Consider the following 19889-nt stretch of genomic DNA (forward strand, 5'->3'; position numbering starts at 1 on the left):
TCAAGCTGCCTCCTTATCTCATCTTTTATGATTGTAGGCACCACTTGCAAACTTCAAGTTGATGGATTACATCCTAAATGGGGTCAGAAGCAGCATGGAACAATTAGTGATATTAGTCTGGTGCTGCCCTCTGACTGATCCATTAATCTTAAAGCAGGGGCGACACTCAACAAGATCAAAAAATAACACAAATTTCAAAAGAAAATCCCTCCTGTATATAATCAAATTCTGAAATCCACTAATATGAGATATTAGTAAACTAAATAGTTAAGCAAAATTATAAAGATGACTTGATATTTACATCAATTGAAATAGCATTCATAGTTGTACTTGCCAGATTAGAGTCACGAGGACACTAATTCTCATCCCTAAAAACAGAAGCTGATTGCCAGCTGGGATTATGAAAGAATTCCCTCTCTTTCCTTTGTCTCATAGGCTACCAGAGTACATCTGGTGGGTGCTGATTATCTTCCTATAAAACATCGTAAGAAAGAATAATTGAATTTATTATCATTGGAGAAGCCAAACTGGTTGGGTCAATGATCCTCCATTATTGTATGACAACTCTTCTGAATAGTCCAATGCTTCAAACAATGGATAAAATAATCATAGAAGCTTATATTTGCTCTTCTTTCCCCACCTCTCACCCTCACCTAGAACAGTTCAAGAGGTAAAAGCCAGGTCTTCATTTTGACACATTCTTTACTGTGTCAGCTACAGACAGTCTGGATACATTTTTCTGGCAGAAACATTGCAAAAATCTATTCTAGGTCAATGACTTCCACTGTCAGGATCATTCAAAGTGTTCAGAAGGCTCAAAGGAGAAAAATAAATCACTAAGCATTGGTATTATGCAAGCTCCCTGAAGAAGTATTGACTGCATTTATTGCAAAGAACTAAGAAGTAGCTTTAATGTCATTCTGTTCATTTCATTGCAACTGATGTCACATAATAACCCCTGCTACAAAAACTAGCATGCACTTTGAATAGACTAAAGACAAAATGATTGTGTATATGTAATGCTGTGGGTTATAAATGTGAAGTAATGCCAGTGAAACGCACACAAATCTCTGTGCGTAGAGGACACCAGGCAGAACAAAGCTACACACAGTTTATGCTATGATCACAAAGGTAACTATGCTTATTAAAGCAGTTCTATACAATCCATTAAACTGACACTATTAAACAGCAGACATGAGAGTAAGTATGTATGTGGTTTCTCCTGTGAGAGAAGGATTCATGAAGTTGCCTTGCCTTCAATTAGGCAGGGTGTGCGACTGTACATTGCCTACACACTTGTAGTTCAGCTGGGATGCCCGCCGCAGGAATGGCAGAAGGTATTTATAAAGCAACAACCTTTTCCACTGCTCCTGCCTCCCACAGTGACATGGATCATTAATGGCAGCTGCCATGGGAATGGTGCACTCAGAGGTCAGCAGCACCGCTCCCTGCACTGCCAACAGGCAGGAGCTGACAGCTGGGGGCAAGTGAGGGATTTTGCCCCAGCAAATCCTCTTATTTTGTCCCTCAGGTTCTGGAGCAGTTCAGGTGCAGAGGTAAGCACTGTCTGCCAAAGAGGGTGGAGGCTAAGAATTTCTCCATCCTAGCTCTAACACAGGTGTAAGTGGGAAAGAGGATCTGTCAGAAAACAATTGTTCTCTCCACAAAACAAGCAGGAGGCAGGGCTCTTTTGTCATACAGCAAGATAAAAATATGTAATTTTCTTTCGTATCTAAATTCATCAATATTAGCTCTTGCTTACTTTACAAGCAAATGTTTAAACCTACAGTGGAACCAAAATGTCAAGCACCCTGAAATCTCTGTCTCAAAAAACCAGCTTTCTGGAACCATTTCTGATTTTGAGTATCTCAAACCAATACAGTTCATCAGCGCTAGCAGAGCATCAGACAATTCAACAGTCCAGGACCTGACCAGAAGCCAGGCAGGAGCCTGTATCACACCATGCTTAGCCATCTCGTCAAGTCTCGCTCCCAGCCTACCACAAACCAGGAAAAAAATCATGCATTTCTCAGCTGGCCTGCATAAAGGGCAAGAGTAGTCTTTCTGAGTTTTTTTCCATGAAGTTTTAAATAAAAAAAAAGGGGGGAGTTGCACCAAACTCTACCCATTCCTTTCCTCTAATTAGACATATACATTAGTAAGAGACTGCTAACCACACAGTATGCCGGTGTGCATATAGATTCTTATATATGTTTTATTTAATAATATTTTAATATTATTTTATATTATAATTCATATTATAATGTATTTTAAATTTTATTTTTAATTTAATATTATTTTATGAGGGTTTTTTATCTAGTTGTGACACTAATGCACTGGGTCATTTTTCCCTTGAAAGCTCAATATCTTAAGCTTACTTACAAAGAAAAATGTAGAAGCTCACAAATCTCTCTTTGATAAATGAGAGCTGTCAGAAGCCAATGATCCCAGTGCACAGGATACATAGTACACTTGACAACGTGAGCTCAACAACAATGAAGAAATACTTTTTACAGTCCACTATTTTGTGACAAAAGGGTCTAGACTGCAACCAGTCTGACTGTAATTTACTTTCCAAGAGAAGATTCTGGGAGCATTCTGTATGAAAATAGTTTTATGTTTCTTCCTTCCTCCAAACCCATTATTTTTCCATGGAAGCAAGTACTCTATTCTGTAACTTACGTAATAATAATTACATGAACTAAGCCAATTATAAATGTATATAATACATATGTTTTATGTGAGCACTTTCTTTTTTCTTTTTTTTTTGAGCTAAAACATCAAACATAAAATATACATAGCATTTGCTCTGTGTACCGAAACACAGGAAGACATTATTCTCTGTCATAAGGATTTCATGTTCAAATGTCCCAACTCTGCAGAAAACCTAATGAAGTATATACCCATTTTTATAGTTAAGTCAGTAGGAACATTCACAGCATATGTGAGTCTTTGCAGAAATAGTACTGATGTAACTAAAACTGTAAATGTTACACAAAAATATATTCACTTGTAATTACACTACAATTTCTAATACCTTTTTTCCTAAGTAACCTCTTTCAAATAAAACCTTGATCAAACTGCCCCCCAAGATTCTTCACAGAATCCACATCCCAACGTTATTCCTTAATGTCGTGCAGGAACAGCTATGGAAATACAGTGGAACTGTGCACGCCAGCATATAGCACCACCATCTGAGGGGGACTGAATGTATTACCACCAGTAGTTTAGTCACAGTTCAAAAGAAGCCAGCCCTGAACTCATTAAAGAACTCAGCTGTATTCCTTAGAGAGGATTTTGAGAGAGAATCGAAGGGTGACTACAGAATGGCTGTGGCTTTGCAATATGTCAAAGATTTTTTTGATTTATTTTGTAGAGTTAAATCTTTACTGAAATTAATAAGCTATTAAACAGAATAGCTATGCAACTGCATAGGTTTTTAAATGGCAAAACAGTTAATTTCTAGGGAAACACTGTTCTTGTTAATTCACAAACATTTTACAGTTTTGTATTTACATTAGTTCAGAATTTTACTTGTATTATATGTTACATTTTCTAGCCTATTCATTATTTTATGGATTTTTACAGGGATGCCTTTCAATGAACCACAGCATAGGAACAGAGAGAAACTCAGAGATGGTGCAGGGACTCAGGTAGCTCAATGAATTAATACTGGGATCTGGTAGCTGTTAACACTACTACATCCAGTAATCTCTTCTCTTCTGTGCTGAGGTGGCATCTGCAAGTATCAGACTGCTCCCTACCTTACTCCTCCAAACCTGGGGCAGTAACATGGCCAGTCTCCCCAGTAGAAGAGCAGGGAGGAGATCAGTGGCAGCACAGATTCCATCTGACCAACACCCATGACCTTCGTCATTCCAGCTAATACAGTTTGAGGTCCATGAAGATCTAGACCAGTGAAGAGTCATCTTCTATGTGCAATTTCAGCTTGTTTCAGTGGTCATATTTTAAAAATCTAAGCCAAACCCAAAACCTGTAATACCATAGCTTATCCTTGTCTTGGGATAAAAGCAGAGAAGACACAAAGAGGCCAAAAAACTCTGATTCCACCTGGGCATACTGACACTTCTGTGAAAGAAGCCAGGTAATCTTAAGTATTCAATCACAATTTTTTTTCTTCTAAAATACTCACCTGACTTTCCCTTTGGTGTTTCTAAGAACAGTTGCAGCAAAATTTTGCGTAACACCAACTAGACTGATGCCATCAACTTCCACAATTTGGTCATTCACTTGGATCCTTTCGGGGAAAAATAAAAATATATAAATAATTGTGTGAATTCTTGAAGAATTTTCAGCAAAACTTAGCATAGAGAGATCTTTTTAGTTTGATTTTAAACAAAGACTTCAAACAAAAACTCAGTCATAAAATGATTGTGAAAAATGCATCATTCCTTGCATGCAGACATCTCATAAATCCAGCTTCAAAGTTACCATTACAATTAATAGCATCAATCAGTCACTTTCCTTGTATATAAGTACAGCAACACAAACTCTTGAATTTGTCATATGACTTAAATTAAATGAGATACTTGAGCAGTTCTTATATCATTCTTTCCTAAGCCAATCCTGAAATACAGCATAAGACATAGCTCTGGTATTTCACGCTAATGGAAAAAAAATGCAGTATTTAATTAAAACAACCTGCTCATCTGTGGAGAAAAGAGCTTGTGCATCAGACTTAATTGTGACCTACTCTCTTAAAATATTTCATCTAATTTGCTTCAAAAAGATGAATTCCCAGTATAAGTGTGATGTTGCTGCAACAATAATAAGACCTTGGACTGTTTTAATGAGGACTCTCTCTTTGAAACCAAACGCCTATTTACAGTCGATACACTGTTTGATGCAGGAAAAGTTAGGAGGAATAAAAAACATGCTGCCTTTATCTGAAGCAAACACTGCTACGAAATCCCTACAGCAGGCATTGGACTCATCTGGATTACAAATGCTTGGAAGGAGGACTACTATACTAAAATGTCCTCTAGAAATGCACAAACTCCTATAGTTTCAAAAATTAAAAAAAACCACCAAAACAAAACACATTCAGAACTTGTCAAAGGGAACAATTTTCAAGTACTTACATGGATGCTACTGATCCAAACGATCAGTTTACAAAGGAACGAAGAAACAGCTATGGAAAAATCCCATTTAAATTATATGAAAATACCTAAATTAAGGTATTTAATATCCTAGGATATCTTAGTGATAAGATTTTTTTTCAGAGGACAACAGAGACTTCAAAAGAGGGCGTAAGCATTTTGACTTGGAGCACCGAATTCTCTGTCAAGTCTGGGGCAATGCTTTGCAGTTCTACAGGTGTTCAAGCAGTATCTTCAGTTCTTTGGACTCCACTGATGAGTAAGAAATACAAGATATGTTCTTTGGCAGCCTCACACCACAGAATGTCACTGTGTTCTGGTCAGAATCTCCCTTCACTGTAAAAAAAGACCTTTGCTACAGCGTGTAAACTCCTATCTTGAAAATAGTATCAGGCATTTTAATCTCAGAATTTTATGTCAATTTTTGCTGAAGCATTTAATAAATACACCAATCACATTAATATTTATTGTATTTCAATACTGTAAAAATTAGTTGGTTTTTTTTTACTTTAGCAAACATGAGGTGCAGTCAGATGGCCGCAGGAGTTCCAAGAAAAGAAGTTTAAGGAGTTGGTGCCCACTGAGTGGGAAGCGGTCACCCTCTTGGCTGAAAACTAAATGGTGGAAGAACAGATTCCTTTTTGATTTGTCTAGGAAGACAATTAACTCTATCCCAGCTGAAACCAGGACAGCGGTTTAGCTACAACACTTTAGATACTTCACTATGCAGTGGACTAGCAGTGTTCATACAGATACGTAGTTACAGTATTTCAGGTGATGAAACATCATGTTAAAGAACTGTTGCCTTCAACTCCGTAAGTGGCTCTGTCTTGATCTGCTGCAATTTCAGTCTGATTCCATTTGTCCTTCAGGTGTATTTTGTATCTCCTTCTTTCTTGTTTGTACAGCTCCTAAATTCATTTTCAGCTCTTATTTTTATGGCCACTGTTCTCCAAACCTCCTTTCTTTCTATACATACATATATTTTCATTATATATAAACATACATACATATCAAAAAACAAACCATTAACGTAATTGTTATTCAAACTATATAATCACATGTAATTAAAAAAGAAGTTTCTTGTCTGTTGCCATGTTCATTCTATACTGCCCAGAGTAAAATACTCTCACAGCCATATTCTCCTAGCCACTTTCCTCTTCCTTGGGCATCCCCTCTCCAGCCCCACTCCCACTGTAGCTCTGTACCTGCAGCCTAGCCCTGACCCCCCAGACAAGCCACCCCAGGCACCATCTAGACCAAAATATCCTCACAGCCATGTTCTCTGGGCAGCCTTCCCTTTAGAGCCCCCTCCACCAAGAGCTCTAGGCTTCCTGTGTCTCTCAAATCTAATTTCAAACATGAATGAAAAATTAGGCTCAGGTTGGAGAAGCCCGAGTTATAGACGTTTAACTGCTTTTATCATTAATGAAATTGGTAATTCTTCTGACAATTATTTTCTAATGCTCATGACTTAAATCTTTGCCTGTGTGAAGCGGCACTTCAATGAAGTAGCAACTGCAGAAGTGAACCAACTAAAGTTGAACAAATTACTTGCATAATTACTGCTCTGTATGATGAACTGAAAAATTTAACCTCTGCAGAGACAACATTTAGAGTATTTTTCAAGTTAAGAACTGTGTAATATTTCAAAACTGTTGTTCTCAATGTTATCAAAATACTTTAAAATGTGAATGACTCATCACCACAATAATTTGAAAAGATTTTATTTTTCATATTCAGCCTAATGATTGATTTCATATTTTATACACTATTAATAATCTCTCTTATTGCTTATCAACATGCTTGCCTTTGGATTCATCTCGAAGCACCCTCCTTAGTTAAATACTGCCACACAACGCCTTTCGATATGACAACTAAACACTACCTGTTTGTTTGCAGCAACATGAATCAAGCCAGTGGTGCTCAATCACTGAGAAACCCCTTTGTACAGACTTTGGGTTTCCATGGGAGGCAAGTATTCTATATCACGATTCGATGGGTCTTTCAATAAAAGATGGGAGTTATCCTACAGATATTGTAATGTTTTAAACTGTAGTTTCAGAAGAGCCTGGTTGAAGATTGCTATGCAGTTATACAGAGTATCTGATGAAACTGCTGAAATATAGTTTTATTTTCTGTTAGGAGACTTTGTTTTGCTATCAGTGTTAATGATTAACTAGGCTTTTCACAAAGATGAAGTCAGGACCCTTTACAGTTGATGCACTTTATTACAGAACCAGCTGCTCCTGACTGAGAGGATTACATATCCCTTTCCCAAGTGAATGATCAGTCAGGCTCTCAAAGAGAAAATCAGAGGGCTATTTCTCAGCTGACTGAACATTCAGCCAGTTGAAAACCAGCACAAGTATTAGAATGGTCAAAGAAAGATATTATTTTTTCTCAGCTGACAAGCTCCTTTCAGATGCCATCTAGGGAAATGAAAGAAGAGATATGTGATTGAACATTGACTTCTGTACCCACTCAAACATGTGAATAATGAGAGGAACAGAAAATACAGATTATCATAGAGCAGTAGTGAGTGACTCTGATTTTCAACCACAGAACTTCACACAGAATGTCAGTCGTGAGCTTAATGCCTTCTGGCTGAGCTCAAGCATACCTTTCAGAAAAACGTTCACTTAAATTTAAAGTAACGGATGAAGTCATGACATCTTGAGGTGTCAGCTTCTTCGCTTCCCTTCATAATTTTTAAGCCTGTGATAAATCAGTACTTGGCCTTCAACCTGGTATCTTACTGCCGAGATCTGTAAAGATACCTGCAAGCCCAATCTGGAAGACGGTATACCTCAGTAGTTGCAGAGCAATGTTATTAAACTTTGCAACCCCCTTCTGATTTAATTTGTATGGGGTTTCCACAGCAGAACAACCTTTTGTCTGGCTGAAAAGTTATAGGTGTTCATCAATAACGAACATGTTACTGCAATACATTTTTTAGAAGACAGCATCAACTTTTTAGAGTTTATTCTTACTCCATCTACCTTTTTTTGTGTTTGGTATTACTCATAACTATATAACAAATCACTAATGGTTAAAAAGAGAAGTAGAGAATGCATATAAGTAGACTTAACTGCTAATGTATCAGGTAAGTAATATTTTATTTGCATGCAAATTTACAAAGGGTATGCACTGGGACAAAACAACAAATTATATGGGTTGGAAGATGTTTAAGAATACTTTTCATTATTAAATGACTACATAGTAAAGTGTTTTTCTAACTTTTAATGAGAAACATTGGCCTGATTGTGGCAGGTGTTGTGTAATACAAAGATAACTCTGTCCCATATGATAGGAAATATTGGATGCTCAAAAGGAATTCTTTAACCTGCACATACCAAGGAAGCAATTCTAGAAGCAACCAGGTTTTATATGAGCATCCTATAAGACTACAAACACCAATTTATTTTTTTAGTGGGCAAGATTTATGGTACAGCTTCCTATTCCAATTGATTAATGTACTTTCAGTGCTGCAGGGGTGAAAACTGAACTCTGGAACAGAAGACTGCATAATAAGAAGTACAAAGTAACAGCCTGTGTTAGTAAACTTGAAAGGAGGTGTATTTATTAAGAGTTTAAGCATTCAAATACGCTAATTATTTTCCTAAATCAAATGCCGAGCAGAACTCTTTTTTGTAAGTACTGATTGTTTAAAGCTGGTTTGAAGACAAAAGAACACGTGGGAGCTCAACACCCTTAAAATCTAAACTCCTTTCAAAAGTGATACAAAATTTGGAAACTCCAGCTTTACTCACGCTAAAGCATCTGGGTTTTCAGTAGTCACGAAGACACATCTTTGGCAAATCTGTTCTCCTTAAACAGTTAAAACTCAGTGCACCGAACTGGTGTCTTCTCATAACCACATCAGGTATTTGGACCTTACCAATGAAGCCTCCAAATTTTACAACTTTGATTTATCATGACATACATTAAGCGAACAACTCTTTCCTATGAAAACTATAATTCATAATAACTATTGCTGAGAAAATTTCCAAATGCTGAGTCTAGTTTACCTGCCATCTCTTTCTGCTGCCCCACCTTCTGTTACTGTTTTGACAAATATTCCCAGTTTTTCAAGGCCTGCATCTGCTCCGACTCCCATTCCAATAATGCTTATGCCAAGTCCATCTTCATCTGTGAAAAAGGCAAGCAAAAGCAGAAACTTCTTACATTTGATTTATATAGTTATTTGGTAGATAAACATTTATGCTTTGGTTCCTCCTGGTTTTCCACGTCAGTAACATTAATATCCTTTTGCTTCCTTTTAAAAACTTTACTATTCTACCATTTTAATTATACACAAAAAATACTACCTTCACTCTTATATCACCTTCACCCTTATGAAGAGCTCAGAACAGCAATCAAGATTTTTTGTCTTCTAGTGGAGAATGAAAACATTGCATCAAACACTGTGTAAAACCATGTGTTAATCAAGCGACACAAAACAATTCCCTCAGGGAAATAAAGAACTGCATGTCTCTGAAATGCTTCTTTAATTCCTTATCGAAAAATTCTTGAAATCCAAAAAGCCAAGGTGACTAGAACAGATTCATGGAAATTCAAGACAGGCTCTGTAGGCATGTGTGGAATTTCTCAGACTTGTAGATCAGTGTCACAGGAACTGGAAATGGCACACAAACTCCATACCTTTTTCTAGTTCAACTGGGAAGAGCTCCAGCTTTTCCACACGCTTCTCGAGTTCATATTCAGCTGATGCAGCCACTGGGTCAACTTCATCATTTCTCCTGTCATAGTCTTCATTGGAATATGTATTGAAAACCTGTGGAAACAAATCAAAAATCACTCAACTATCTACTCTAGAAAGACTGCCAACTCATGAGAATAGCTACTGATTTTGTGCTCTGATGTTGCAGAGTTTGAAAAGGCTTTTAAAAGACAAATTTCTCCTGTTCATTCAAATTTCAGGTTTTTGCATTTGTGCTTTTTCATTCAAATAAAGCAGAAGTATGGTTGCAAAAGTAAATTGAATATAAGTCATTTTTATTGTTTCTTATTATAAATGCAGAAGGTGATCTTGAATGACTAAGTTGGCCTATATATTTCAATATTTAAAACACATAATTCAATTTAATTAAGAGTGAATTATTAGTAAAGATTAGTAAAGACATGAAAAAGCAAAATACATTGAAATGATGATCTGTATACAATCTCTGTTTCAGTCCCTATTCCTAATGAAGTTCCAGTTTGCTTTCATCTAACCAAAGCTAGACCTGAAGATTTCTAATGTACATTTACGCTGCCTATGGATACCATTAGAGATCATACTCCATAGTATGTATTAACTTAATATTAGGAGATCGATATACACAGCCATGGGTATTTTTTGAAAGTAACCAGGTTTACAGCTTTATTTTAGCGCTAAAGCAGTAACTTAACATTGACTGCATTAACCCGATTATATTCCTTATGCTACTTTCCATCATACTTTCCGCATGAACATATCCCTCAATCAGAGATTTTTCAGATGTTGAGTAACTTCAAACAGCCAGGAAAAGCATATTTTCAGATTTTAGAGGTCAGAGTTTGCCAGCTTAATTCACTTAACTGTCCATATTTGGCAGTAATGAAAGAATATGCATTAGTAGTAATAATTTTACCAAACTTCAGTCCCACGCATATATCATGTTCATTACTTCAAATAAAGGAAAACAATTTCCCATATTTCCTCTTCCTCTTTTACAGGCACCCTACAGAAGATACAATTATGTAGCCATGTTTTTCTGTATCACTGTTTTTCTTACAACATAAAACATATATTCAGGTCTCAAGAAGTCTGCTCTCTTACAGCCTTGCTTGGAGGCTCCTTAACAACTGCCCCTGGAGCAAGCATGCCAGCTTGCTGCCCAGTGCAATGCCAGGAGCTGGGCTCATTTCCACCTGAGGTTTCACCTGCCCAAAAACCTGTCAGTACAGATTAATTTCTTTTAAATAGTAAATATCTTAAAATTGCAATACAAAAATACTATTCAATACTACCATAAGTATAGTAACGGTGTTATGGCTACCGCAAAGTTACTGCAAAAAACCTCCCAGCTTTATATAAAGTAGTGAGTGGTTGAAACAGAAAAGATGTTAGTCACTCTGTGGAAATCTTAACTCCTGTATTTTACATCAATGTGAAACACTTAATAAATTGCCTCTTCCAAGAAGACTGAGATGAGAAAGGTTTTACAAGAATCCACAAACCTCTCTCACATTGATTTTTCGTGATATTGATGCAAGAAAAAGGCTTTTTAAACTAAATCATGCTCCTAAGAAGCCTTCATAAATATATCCAAAACCTAAGTAAAATAAGTCACATACTAAACACTGTCCAATGCTGCTGAACATTTTATGCTGCTTTAGTATGTATAAGATTGGACAAAAGACACTGATGCAGAAATAAGCGTAAGGAAATGTAACAATTTACTTGGTCTAAAATAACCTGCAAAATCTATGTGCAAGTTCTGGCCATGCAACACACAAATGGAGAAACTGTGCAAACAACCAGCCCCTTCAAAATGTAAGTGATCACCTTCAACTCCTTCCCTAAGCTTCTGTGTGTGGATGCAGTAACTGCATCTGCATCGGGTATTTTGTAAAGGCCTGGAACGATGCATTAATTTCTGTTCCTATTGTTAACCCATTGGGCGTCTGAACTCCCAGTTAAAATTGAAAATGGAGGGTGTCCATACCTGTTTAACAGCCCAACAGAAGAGTTCTGAAAAGTCTTTTGTTACTCCATGTCTTTCACAGACCTCTTTTACAGAAGATAAAGCCTTCTTCATGTTATGCACCCCTGCCTGCTGCTTCTCAAAACACTTGAAGACAGGAAGAATCATGAACATGATTTTCTATGTAGGCCATATCAAGCTAGAAAACAACCCGCAGCTCTAACGATGCTAGCCTGTATGTAGTGAAAAAGAAGCAGGTACAGGACAGAAGGCCATTCCATCTATCTTTTGATTAAGATGTACAACTTACAGCAACCCTCTTTACCGTGACACAAGAACAGATCAAACCAGGCAGAAGAGCCCACTCAACAGCAACAAAAAGCCCTGCTGCAGGCTGGCCGGTAACCTCCCCAGCAGCTTCCCTTCTTTGTGGTTTGCTGTCAGAGGTGACTATGCCCACTAAGGGTTCCATATCCAAACCCAACCTCATTTATGCTGACACCAACCAAACCAAGGATCAATCAGTAGAGCTAGACCCAACTAAAGCATTACTGAGCTAAGGTCTGACCACAAACCTTTAGGTTCGAAATGCAGCAGTCATGCAAGCAAGTATGGGTAAAAAACCAACAGCTGTGAGTTTAGCTTGGATTGTCTCATTTACCAACATGACAAGAGAGACCTGTGTTTCAAATGTGGAACATAGGTGGATGTTATCAAGGAAAATGGAGATACAGTCACTAGCTGTTGAAGGATGGTAAGAGAGGCAGAGAAATATTGCTTGCTGAAGACAAAGAATAGATGAGGGTGAGGTATAGGGAAAAATTATGCTACAAAATGAGTATATTTATTTCTGGATTCCTTTTCATCATGTTAACTGACCCCATTCTTTTCCTTTTGTTCAATGACTGGTATTAGTATATTGTGGCAGCAGTTTCAGATTTGTTGCAAAGTGACTGGATATGCTTCAGGATAATTTTCTTTCAAAGCATCAAATCATATATTGAGTTCTTGTTTGGGATGATCTTTCTTAAACCAGATTAGACAGAAGAGATGGCTTCTTGGATCTTGCTTACTGTTTTGGAATATTTAGATTTGCACATGAGAAGGGAACTAAAGATGCTGTTGATGGTGAATACAGTTATCATTATGTCTCCAAATATACCATGCCACTCTTATCTAGCACCTTACCCAAGTATTCAATCTATCACTGATAGCATCAGGGTAAAATAGTCTAGGTTTCCCACCTGGCATTAACTCGCCATCTTTTGTACACTGGTCATATGATCTTCCCCACTGCCTTCAACAGGTGTTTTGACTAGGGGAAGAAGGAAGATATTCTTGTATGTCATTTACCTCATTTTGCACAATCATATTTAATGGTTGACTGATTCTATTAAATCCATCTCTGGGTGTTAAAACGCAGAAAAGAAAATTTGTGCTTGGAAATTTTCTTTCTTTGTGAAACAGTCTATCCACCATAGTAATGAACTGCTTGCTCAGTACAGTCATGAGAACTGTCACTCAAGATTTTACTTTGCTAAAAATAAAAAAAAGTTATAACTTTTTCCTCAAAGTATGGTTAACTTGATTTAAGTAGACCTACTTTACCACATCTGTTGCCACTGTGTTTCCCAGAGTGTGCGTGGGATTTCAGACTCATGGGAATTCTCCCATTCCCTGTGATTTAACAGATTTGGTTTTGCCATCACACTGGCCAAGCACCCACTACAATAAGGTCTACTGAGCCATTACTTAAATAAAGTTCTTTTTCAGGAAAATCCAATACATCATCTTAATCTCTGGTTGTACCTCTCCAGTATTTAGGAAAAAAAAAAGTTTCCATGGAATTCACCTGTGACATTTACTAGGATTTACAACAGCACTTGTAAACCAGCAACAGTGGAAATAAAAGGCCACCATCAGCAGTGACAACCTAGTGGATACTAACGCTCAATGCGTATGTCAAAACAAGCAAATCCTGAAGAACTGATGGGCTCAGTCCAACACTGCTGTTAACAGAACATACTTCTGTCTTCTCTAAAGTGAAAGAAAAAGAGTCATCAGTGATTCATCCAGCACCAAAATAATGACAAACTGTATGATCTAAGAAGCAGGTATTATTGTTAGGCACTCTGGGTGGCACCCCCAGGGAAATTATACATACACATACATGACTACTTGCTTGTCTTTCATAGACCAGTGACAGAGCACAATCTAGAAAAGACATGTCACTAACTATAAAAATATGTTGCAGACTCTAATTCAGAAAAAACCCCAACATTTTGGTTCTAATACTTCATTTTATGAGTAAGACCAGAAAGATGGAAACTGATTATTCTTGGAAAAAGGACAAGTTTTGTAAGTTTGGGGCATTTTCTCATAGCTCTCAAGTACCAAGAATCAGAATTTTGCTCGCAGTAACCAGAAGGTAGTGGCAACTCTTTTTTTCTTTTTTTTTACAGGAAGTCGAAATGGAGATGAACTATGAAGAATCACATGGGCTATCCTCTCCATGGGCTAGCCAGCTTGGTGCTACATTAACCATGTTATTAGTATTGCATACTATAAACTCTGCAACATAAAAACTGTCTCATCTGATGTGTTTAAGAAAGTCCTAGACATATTGAGTATACGCTGGTGTCCTGGTTTCAGCTGGGATAGAGTTAATTGTCTTCCTAGTAGCTGGTACAGTGCTATGTTTTGAGTTCAGTATGCAAAGAATGTTGATAACACTGATGTTTTCAGTTGTTGCTCAGTAGTGTTTATACTAGTCAAGGATTTTTTGGCTTCTCATGCCCAGCCAGCGAGAGAGCTGGAGGGGCACAAGAAGTTGGCACAGGACACAGCCAGGGCAGCTGACCCAAACTGGCCAACGGTGTATTCCATACCATGGGACGTCCCATCTAGTACAGGAACGGGGAAGTGGGGGCGGGGAATCGCCGCTCAGGGGACTAGCTGGGTATCGGTCGGCAGGTGGTGAGCAATTGCACTGCGCATCATTTGTACATTCCAAACCACGACAGCTGGACATGCCTATACTGTCTTTGCAAGTTGTGCTACAGGACAAGACCTGATCCCAGGTTCAGCTGCTGCTGACTGCCTTGCCGTCTATGCTTTTTACCCCTCCAATGCCTGGTGGCCACCAAAGAGAAAGAACCGTGCAAGAACAGTGTATTGGTGGATGGTACCTTGTTGCAGTAGCTATTCTACCACACCTTCAGTTACTCAAGTCTAACATACACATAAATAGTCTCTCTTATGCCCAATTCTTGATTACACGAGGTCATTCCATGTCAGGGGCCACAGCCAACATACGTTGGTGATCACTGTGCAATACCAATTACAAACCCGTTGCTTTTCACCCACTATTGCTATGCTGTCATAATGCCTGTTCAGAAAGCAAAAACAGCACCTAAGATACGACCCCGCCATCTGGGCGAGATGGATCACCATCATCATCACAGGAAAGTAGCGCTGCAAAAGATGGCACAGACACTTACAGTGAATGTTTGCCAGCAAGTCATGCCTCTGGCATCCACTCTGGGGAGGGGAGTAGGCATCACAACCACTACCTCACTATAATGATGCCATGTAAGACCAATAAACTACTAATTTTCCCCAACATTTTCTTATTTCTGAAAATTCAAGGTAAAGGTTTTGTAACCCTGGTGTGCTAGAAGCCATTTTGAAAGTGATGCTAAGCCATGGAGTGGTTATTACAACCTGTGCTCCTGGCTCCATCACTGCCATTACTATTTGTGCTGCTGGTGGCCACCAACGAGCTGAGCTTGACATTGTTGGTTAACCTTCAGAAGTACTCTCTAGCTGATGCAGAGTTGTCAATGAGCAGAGGATAGCACCTGTCAGCAAAAGAGACTGGTATTGCTTGTGTGAAAAGTAAACACTGCTGAAACCTCTCCTCAAACCTGCACAACAACCTATCTACCTCCTCTTTTCCTTTCATCACCATCCTTGGGCAAGAACAACCAAAGACACCTATCAGAGGCATCTCCTGTCCCATCATGGAGAATTGAGATTTTCAGGCACACTTGCAGGTATAAAAAGCAATGCAATTAGCCTTGGGATGATCCAAAATTCTCTCCTTTTTTCACAGCAACCAAGGCAAGATCAAGGCCAGAATTTGGGTTTCCTGGGTCTTGTATGGAGCCATGGTTCCAGAAACAGCAGCCACATACTGTAAAGGGACTGAATGTGGCTTCCCAGAGGAACACCCGATGCTCAGTGCTTTAGTGCATGATGCTTGCTTTAGTACATATGACAAGCTCTACCAGAGTTGTAACTGGTATTATTAGCCTTCTTGTGTGCCACTTTTAAAACTTTAAAAATTTGGAACACCTTTGTTCCATGCCTTCTTTGCAGACAGCAGCAGCAACCAAACGGGTCATCTCTCTGTATATCCTGTTGAGAAGCCCTCAGAATGATCAGGTCTTCTTCTGGCCATACATCATTACTGTGCAATGATCCATGCAGGAAGGTGAATAATTACAGAAGTACCTTATAGTTTTATCATCTCCAGGTGTGCTGTGTATTTGCTGGAGGAGAGTCACAGAGGACTCTCTCATATGGAGAGAACAAAACTTGGCACAGACAGTGTCTGTATTTGGAGAGCATGGACCTTAGAGGACAAACTCTAATCTTTCCTATCACCCATTTTCTTCTCCAAGTGAATAAACTTGTTTGTCCTGCACTGAAGCCTGGAGAAAACAGAAATGTGCAAACACTAAAGGGAGCTAATCAACCTGACACTATGGATACATCCTTTGGCAACCTTAATTATAATGACAGTAATAAAAATTTCCTTTGGCTGGTTCTGCCACATACAACCTGTTGACTTTGGGAAAGATGAAAACCCAGAGGTTGTCTTTAATGCAGACATGGATGGAAATCATAAATATTTTGTATCAGAAACATTATTATTAATTACAGTAACAGCTGGAATTTCAGACAAGTTTTGTCGCGATTATTAGCAAGAATCCAAATAAGGAAACATAGTGGCTAAGTCAGTCATTCGGACATAGGATATTCAGAAAAACATTACGAGTCGTGGCTGATATCATCAGTACTATCTCAGTCTAGTGAAGTCTTTAAGTCCAGAACAGCATGCAATAGCACCTCCCTGTCCTCTGTGAGGAGGAACAGGTACATTTGCAGGGTAGCTGCCAATTTCTTCAGAGCAGTTTTACAATCATCTCGTTTTGAATATACTAAACCGGACTGCTGGGCTTCCTCCACTAAGGATGAAAAATTCTCTTGTGGGGAGAGAAGTGAGGAAGAGCCATAAGAGCACCATATAAAGAATCAGACATGTTCATGGATGTGACACCGACCTACAGTGTTGCACAACCAAACTGTTCAATTTGTTGATACTAACTGGAAAAGATTATCTCTAGATATTCTTGTAGGCAACTAGCACACGCTATCAAGTCTTTCTGTTGGAATAGTCATGAAGACCATGTCTAGTAAAAAACCATAGTGTCACTGTCCTGCAGCAGCATCAACACATCTCAGCTTGCATCCATACAGCTCCATCCACTACAGTGTGTCCTGCACCTGGCTTGTGTATGGGAAGAAGCACCCGACTGACACTAACCCCAAACCGTGCCACAGTCGCACTGCCTGGTGGGACACATGCATTAAAATGCGTGACTAATCACATGCATTCATTAGACCTGTGACATGAGTGTGGTTTTGCTTCCCAGTATAAGTAGTTAAACAACCAGGCAGACTTCACCTGTAAGCTCCTTTCACTGAAACTAGTATCCTAAATTTTATACAGTGCAGTTTCAGGCCCAAACATGAAACTGAAATTGCTTTGGTGGTACTGATGGATCATCTCCTGGTATCAGCGATACCTGCTCACTCTCTTTGACCTCTCCACTGCACTCACTACTGTTTAAAGCAGAAGGTCCTACTGCTTCAGCTCTGAGGGGCTGCAGGGACTGAAAGTAACCCAGCTCAAATGCTCGAGTCCTTCCAAGAAGGATGCACTAATGTATAGCAGTGCATCGAACTGCTCTTCCATTACAAATCCCTTGCCTGAGCATTTTAATTCTCTGTAGCTCAACACTGACATACTGGTATAAACATGTGGCCTTCTTGGCACCTTAAATCAAGTAGAAGGCCAAATTTTCAGATTTCTCTTTTTCTCTGTCATCTCAAATTTTCTGTGTACAAATACAATTTTTACCCTGTCTTTCTGCTACTTGGCCCAGTTTCAGGTGTGATTTCTTTAAAACATCTGCTTTTATTAAGTAATTTCCTAGAATAATTTATTATTTATTCAGTTTGTAATTGTTCTATTGCTGATGTACTAGTTTTGCTACAATTTACATCACTACTTGTCTATATAGCAGAAAAATACAAAATCACTGTTGCCGGAAATGAGATGTGTGCCCCATGTGAAAACTTCATGCTGTTACTCTTAATTAAGACGGGTCAGAGTAATTAGCAACTAAAAATAAGCCCTGCTACTGAGGAGTAAAACCAAAGCTAATACAGACCTGCTCTTATACAGTAATTTCTAAGAACATAAAAAATGTTCCTGATCATTATTTGGCTATTATTGTGTCATTACAGATGAATGTTATATAACAAAGGAGATTAAGATCTTCTGAAAATACTAAGTTTTCATACTAGTGCTATCTAAAACCTTGCTTCTTGAAGGTAAGTTAAATTTTAACTTAGATAAGTAAAGTAGAACATAAGTAAAAATTTTTACAGTAGTAAATAACACTCTCGCAGCTGAAAGCATTCTATATTGTGTGTGCTACTCTAAGGAGGATCAATGAGGAGATAAAAGATGCTCTTTTCTTAGGTTGAGTTTTCCTCACTCTTTATGAAGGGACTCTTTACCTTCTGAAAATATCCAATCTGGAAAAAAAAAAAAAATCCAGCAGTTCAGGTCTTACAAAAAACAGATGAGTTCTGAGAAACTCCTGTTCTCCAGACACCAGCTCTTGTTTTGACTCCATCAGTGAGCCAGTAGAGCCGCTGCCTCCTTTGCAGGGATGAACAGATACCCCTCTGACTTCACTCGTGCTTTTTTAATGTAGTGCATTTTTCAGAGCCTCTGCCTTCTACCTCCACAACAGCGTATATCACTGACCCAGTCTTAGGCTAGCCCATCACAGATAAACTCCAGTCACCTGCTAATTACACTCAAAGCCATTGCCAAGTAATGCTCCTCTTTCAAAGACTTTGGAACATGAGATCTCTGCAAAGCAACTAGTGCTGGGCTGGGACAATACTTCGATAAAACATTTAACAAAACAAAACCATCCGTGATGCAGCCTGCCTGACCACTACTGCCAACAGCAGTTCAATACCAGGGACAGAGAGAGGGTGTCCTGCAGTTCAAGAATGAGTTACTCCAAGTGCTTTCAGTGACAGCAAACTCCTGCTGAAAGGGAATTTCTTGTAGGCTGCAACTTTGACTAAAAGAAACTTTGCAGTGGCAGCATGTGAACTTTCCCATGCTGCATCCATTTAGGGTGGATTTAGGGTCCAAAGCCTCCTTGAAACAAGCGGGACTGTAGCCCTGCATCACCGTCTCTTCATAATTTTTAAGGGACTTGTAAACAAGATAAGCTCCTTTGAAAACAAATTAATACTTACATACTTAAGAAGCTATACAAAATGGAACGCTGGTCCCATAAACACTGAGGACTCTTCGTTATACAACACCTAGTGTCCTTGTTCACGATCTTGATCTAGCGCACAGTGAAAAAATGAAAAGTGGAGACTGAACTCTCCCCCATGGGCATGAGTCCTCGTAGATGAGGCTTGCCCTTTGGAGTGGCTATCCTACTCACGTGAAACTTCAGGAACGTCGTGTCATGAGAAACACAGATGACATGAATCATTTCTTTCTTTTCTACACAGGCAACAAATTATGGCCTCTAGGTTGTTGAGAGCAAATATGTCTCCAAACTGATCCTGGAAAAACTTCAGCTATGTTCCCATGGCAACCCTAAAACCTCAAACAGGTCACTCATTGGCAAACACTGAATCACTTCAACACAAAAAATTTGAGAACAGTTATCTGCTCTTTTTTTAT

General features: G+C 38.6%; 1 protein-coding gene across 6 annotated transcripts in view; it reads right to left on the reverse strand.

Moving 5' to 3' along the window:
• The window catches only part of PPP1R9A (protein phosphatase 1 regulatory subunit 9A), a 149715-nt gene that overhangs the window by 59144 nt on the left and 70682 nt on the right, over positions 1-19889 (reverse strand). For all 6 annotated transcript variants that reach the window (XM_052801729.1, XM_052801745.1, XM_052801723.1 and 3 more), the window contains exons 3-5: positions 9786-9918; positions 9152-9272; positions 4154-4258 (exon numbers count right to left, since the gene is read on the reverse strand). In XM_052801729.1, coding sequence (XP_052657689.1) covers positions 4154-4258; positions 9152-9272; positions 9786-9918 — 359 coding nt within the window. The remainder of the gene's footprint in view (positions 1-4153; positions 4259-9151; positions 9273-9785; positions 9919-19889) is intronic.

The sequence above is a fragment of the Harpia harpyja genome, chromosome 1 (assembly GCF_026419915.1).
Source record: "Harpia harpyja isolate bHarHar1 chromosome 1, bHarHar1 primary haplotype, whole genome shotgun sequence".
In the NCBI taxonomy this organism is placed as follows: domain Eukaryota; kingdom Metazoa; phylum Chordata; class Aves; order Accipitriformes; family Accipitridae; genus Harpia; species Harpia harpyja.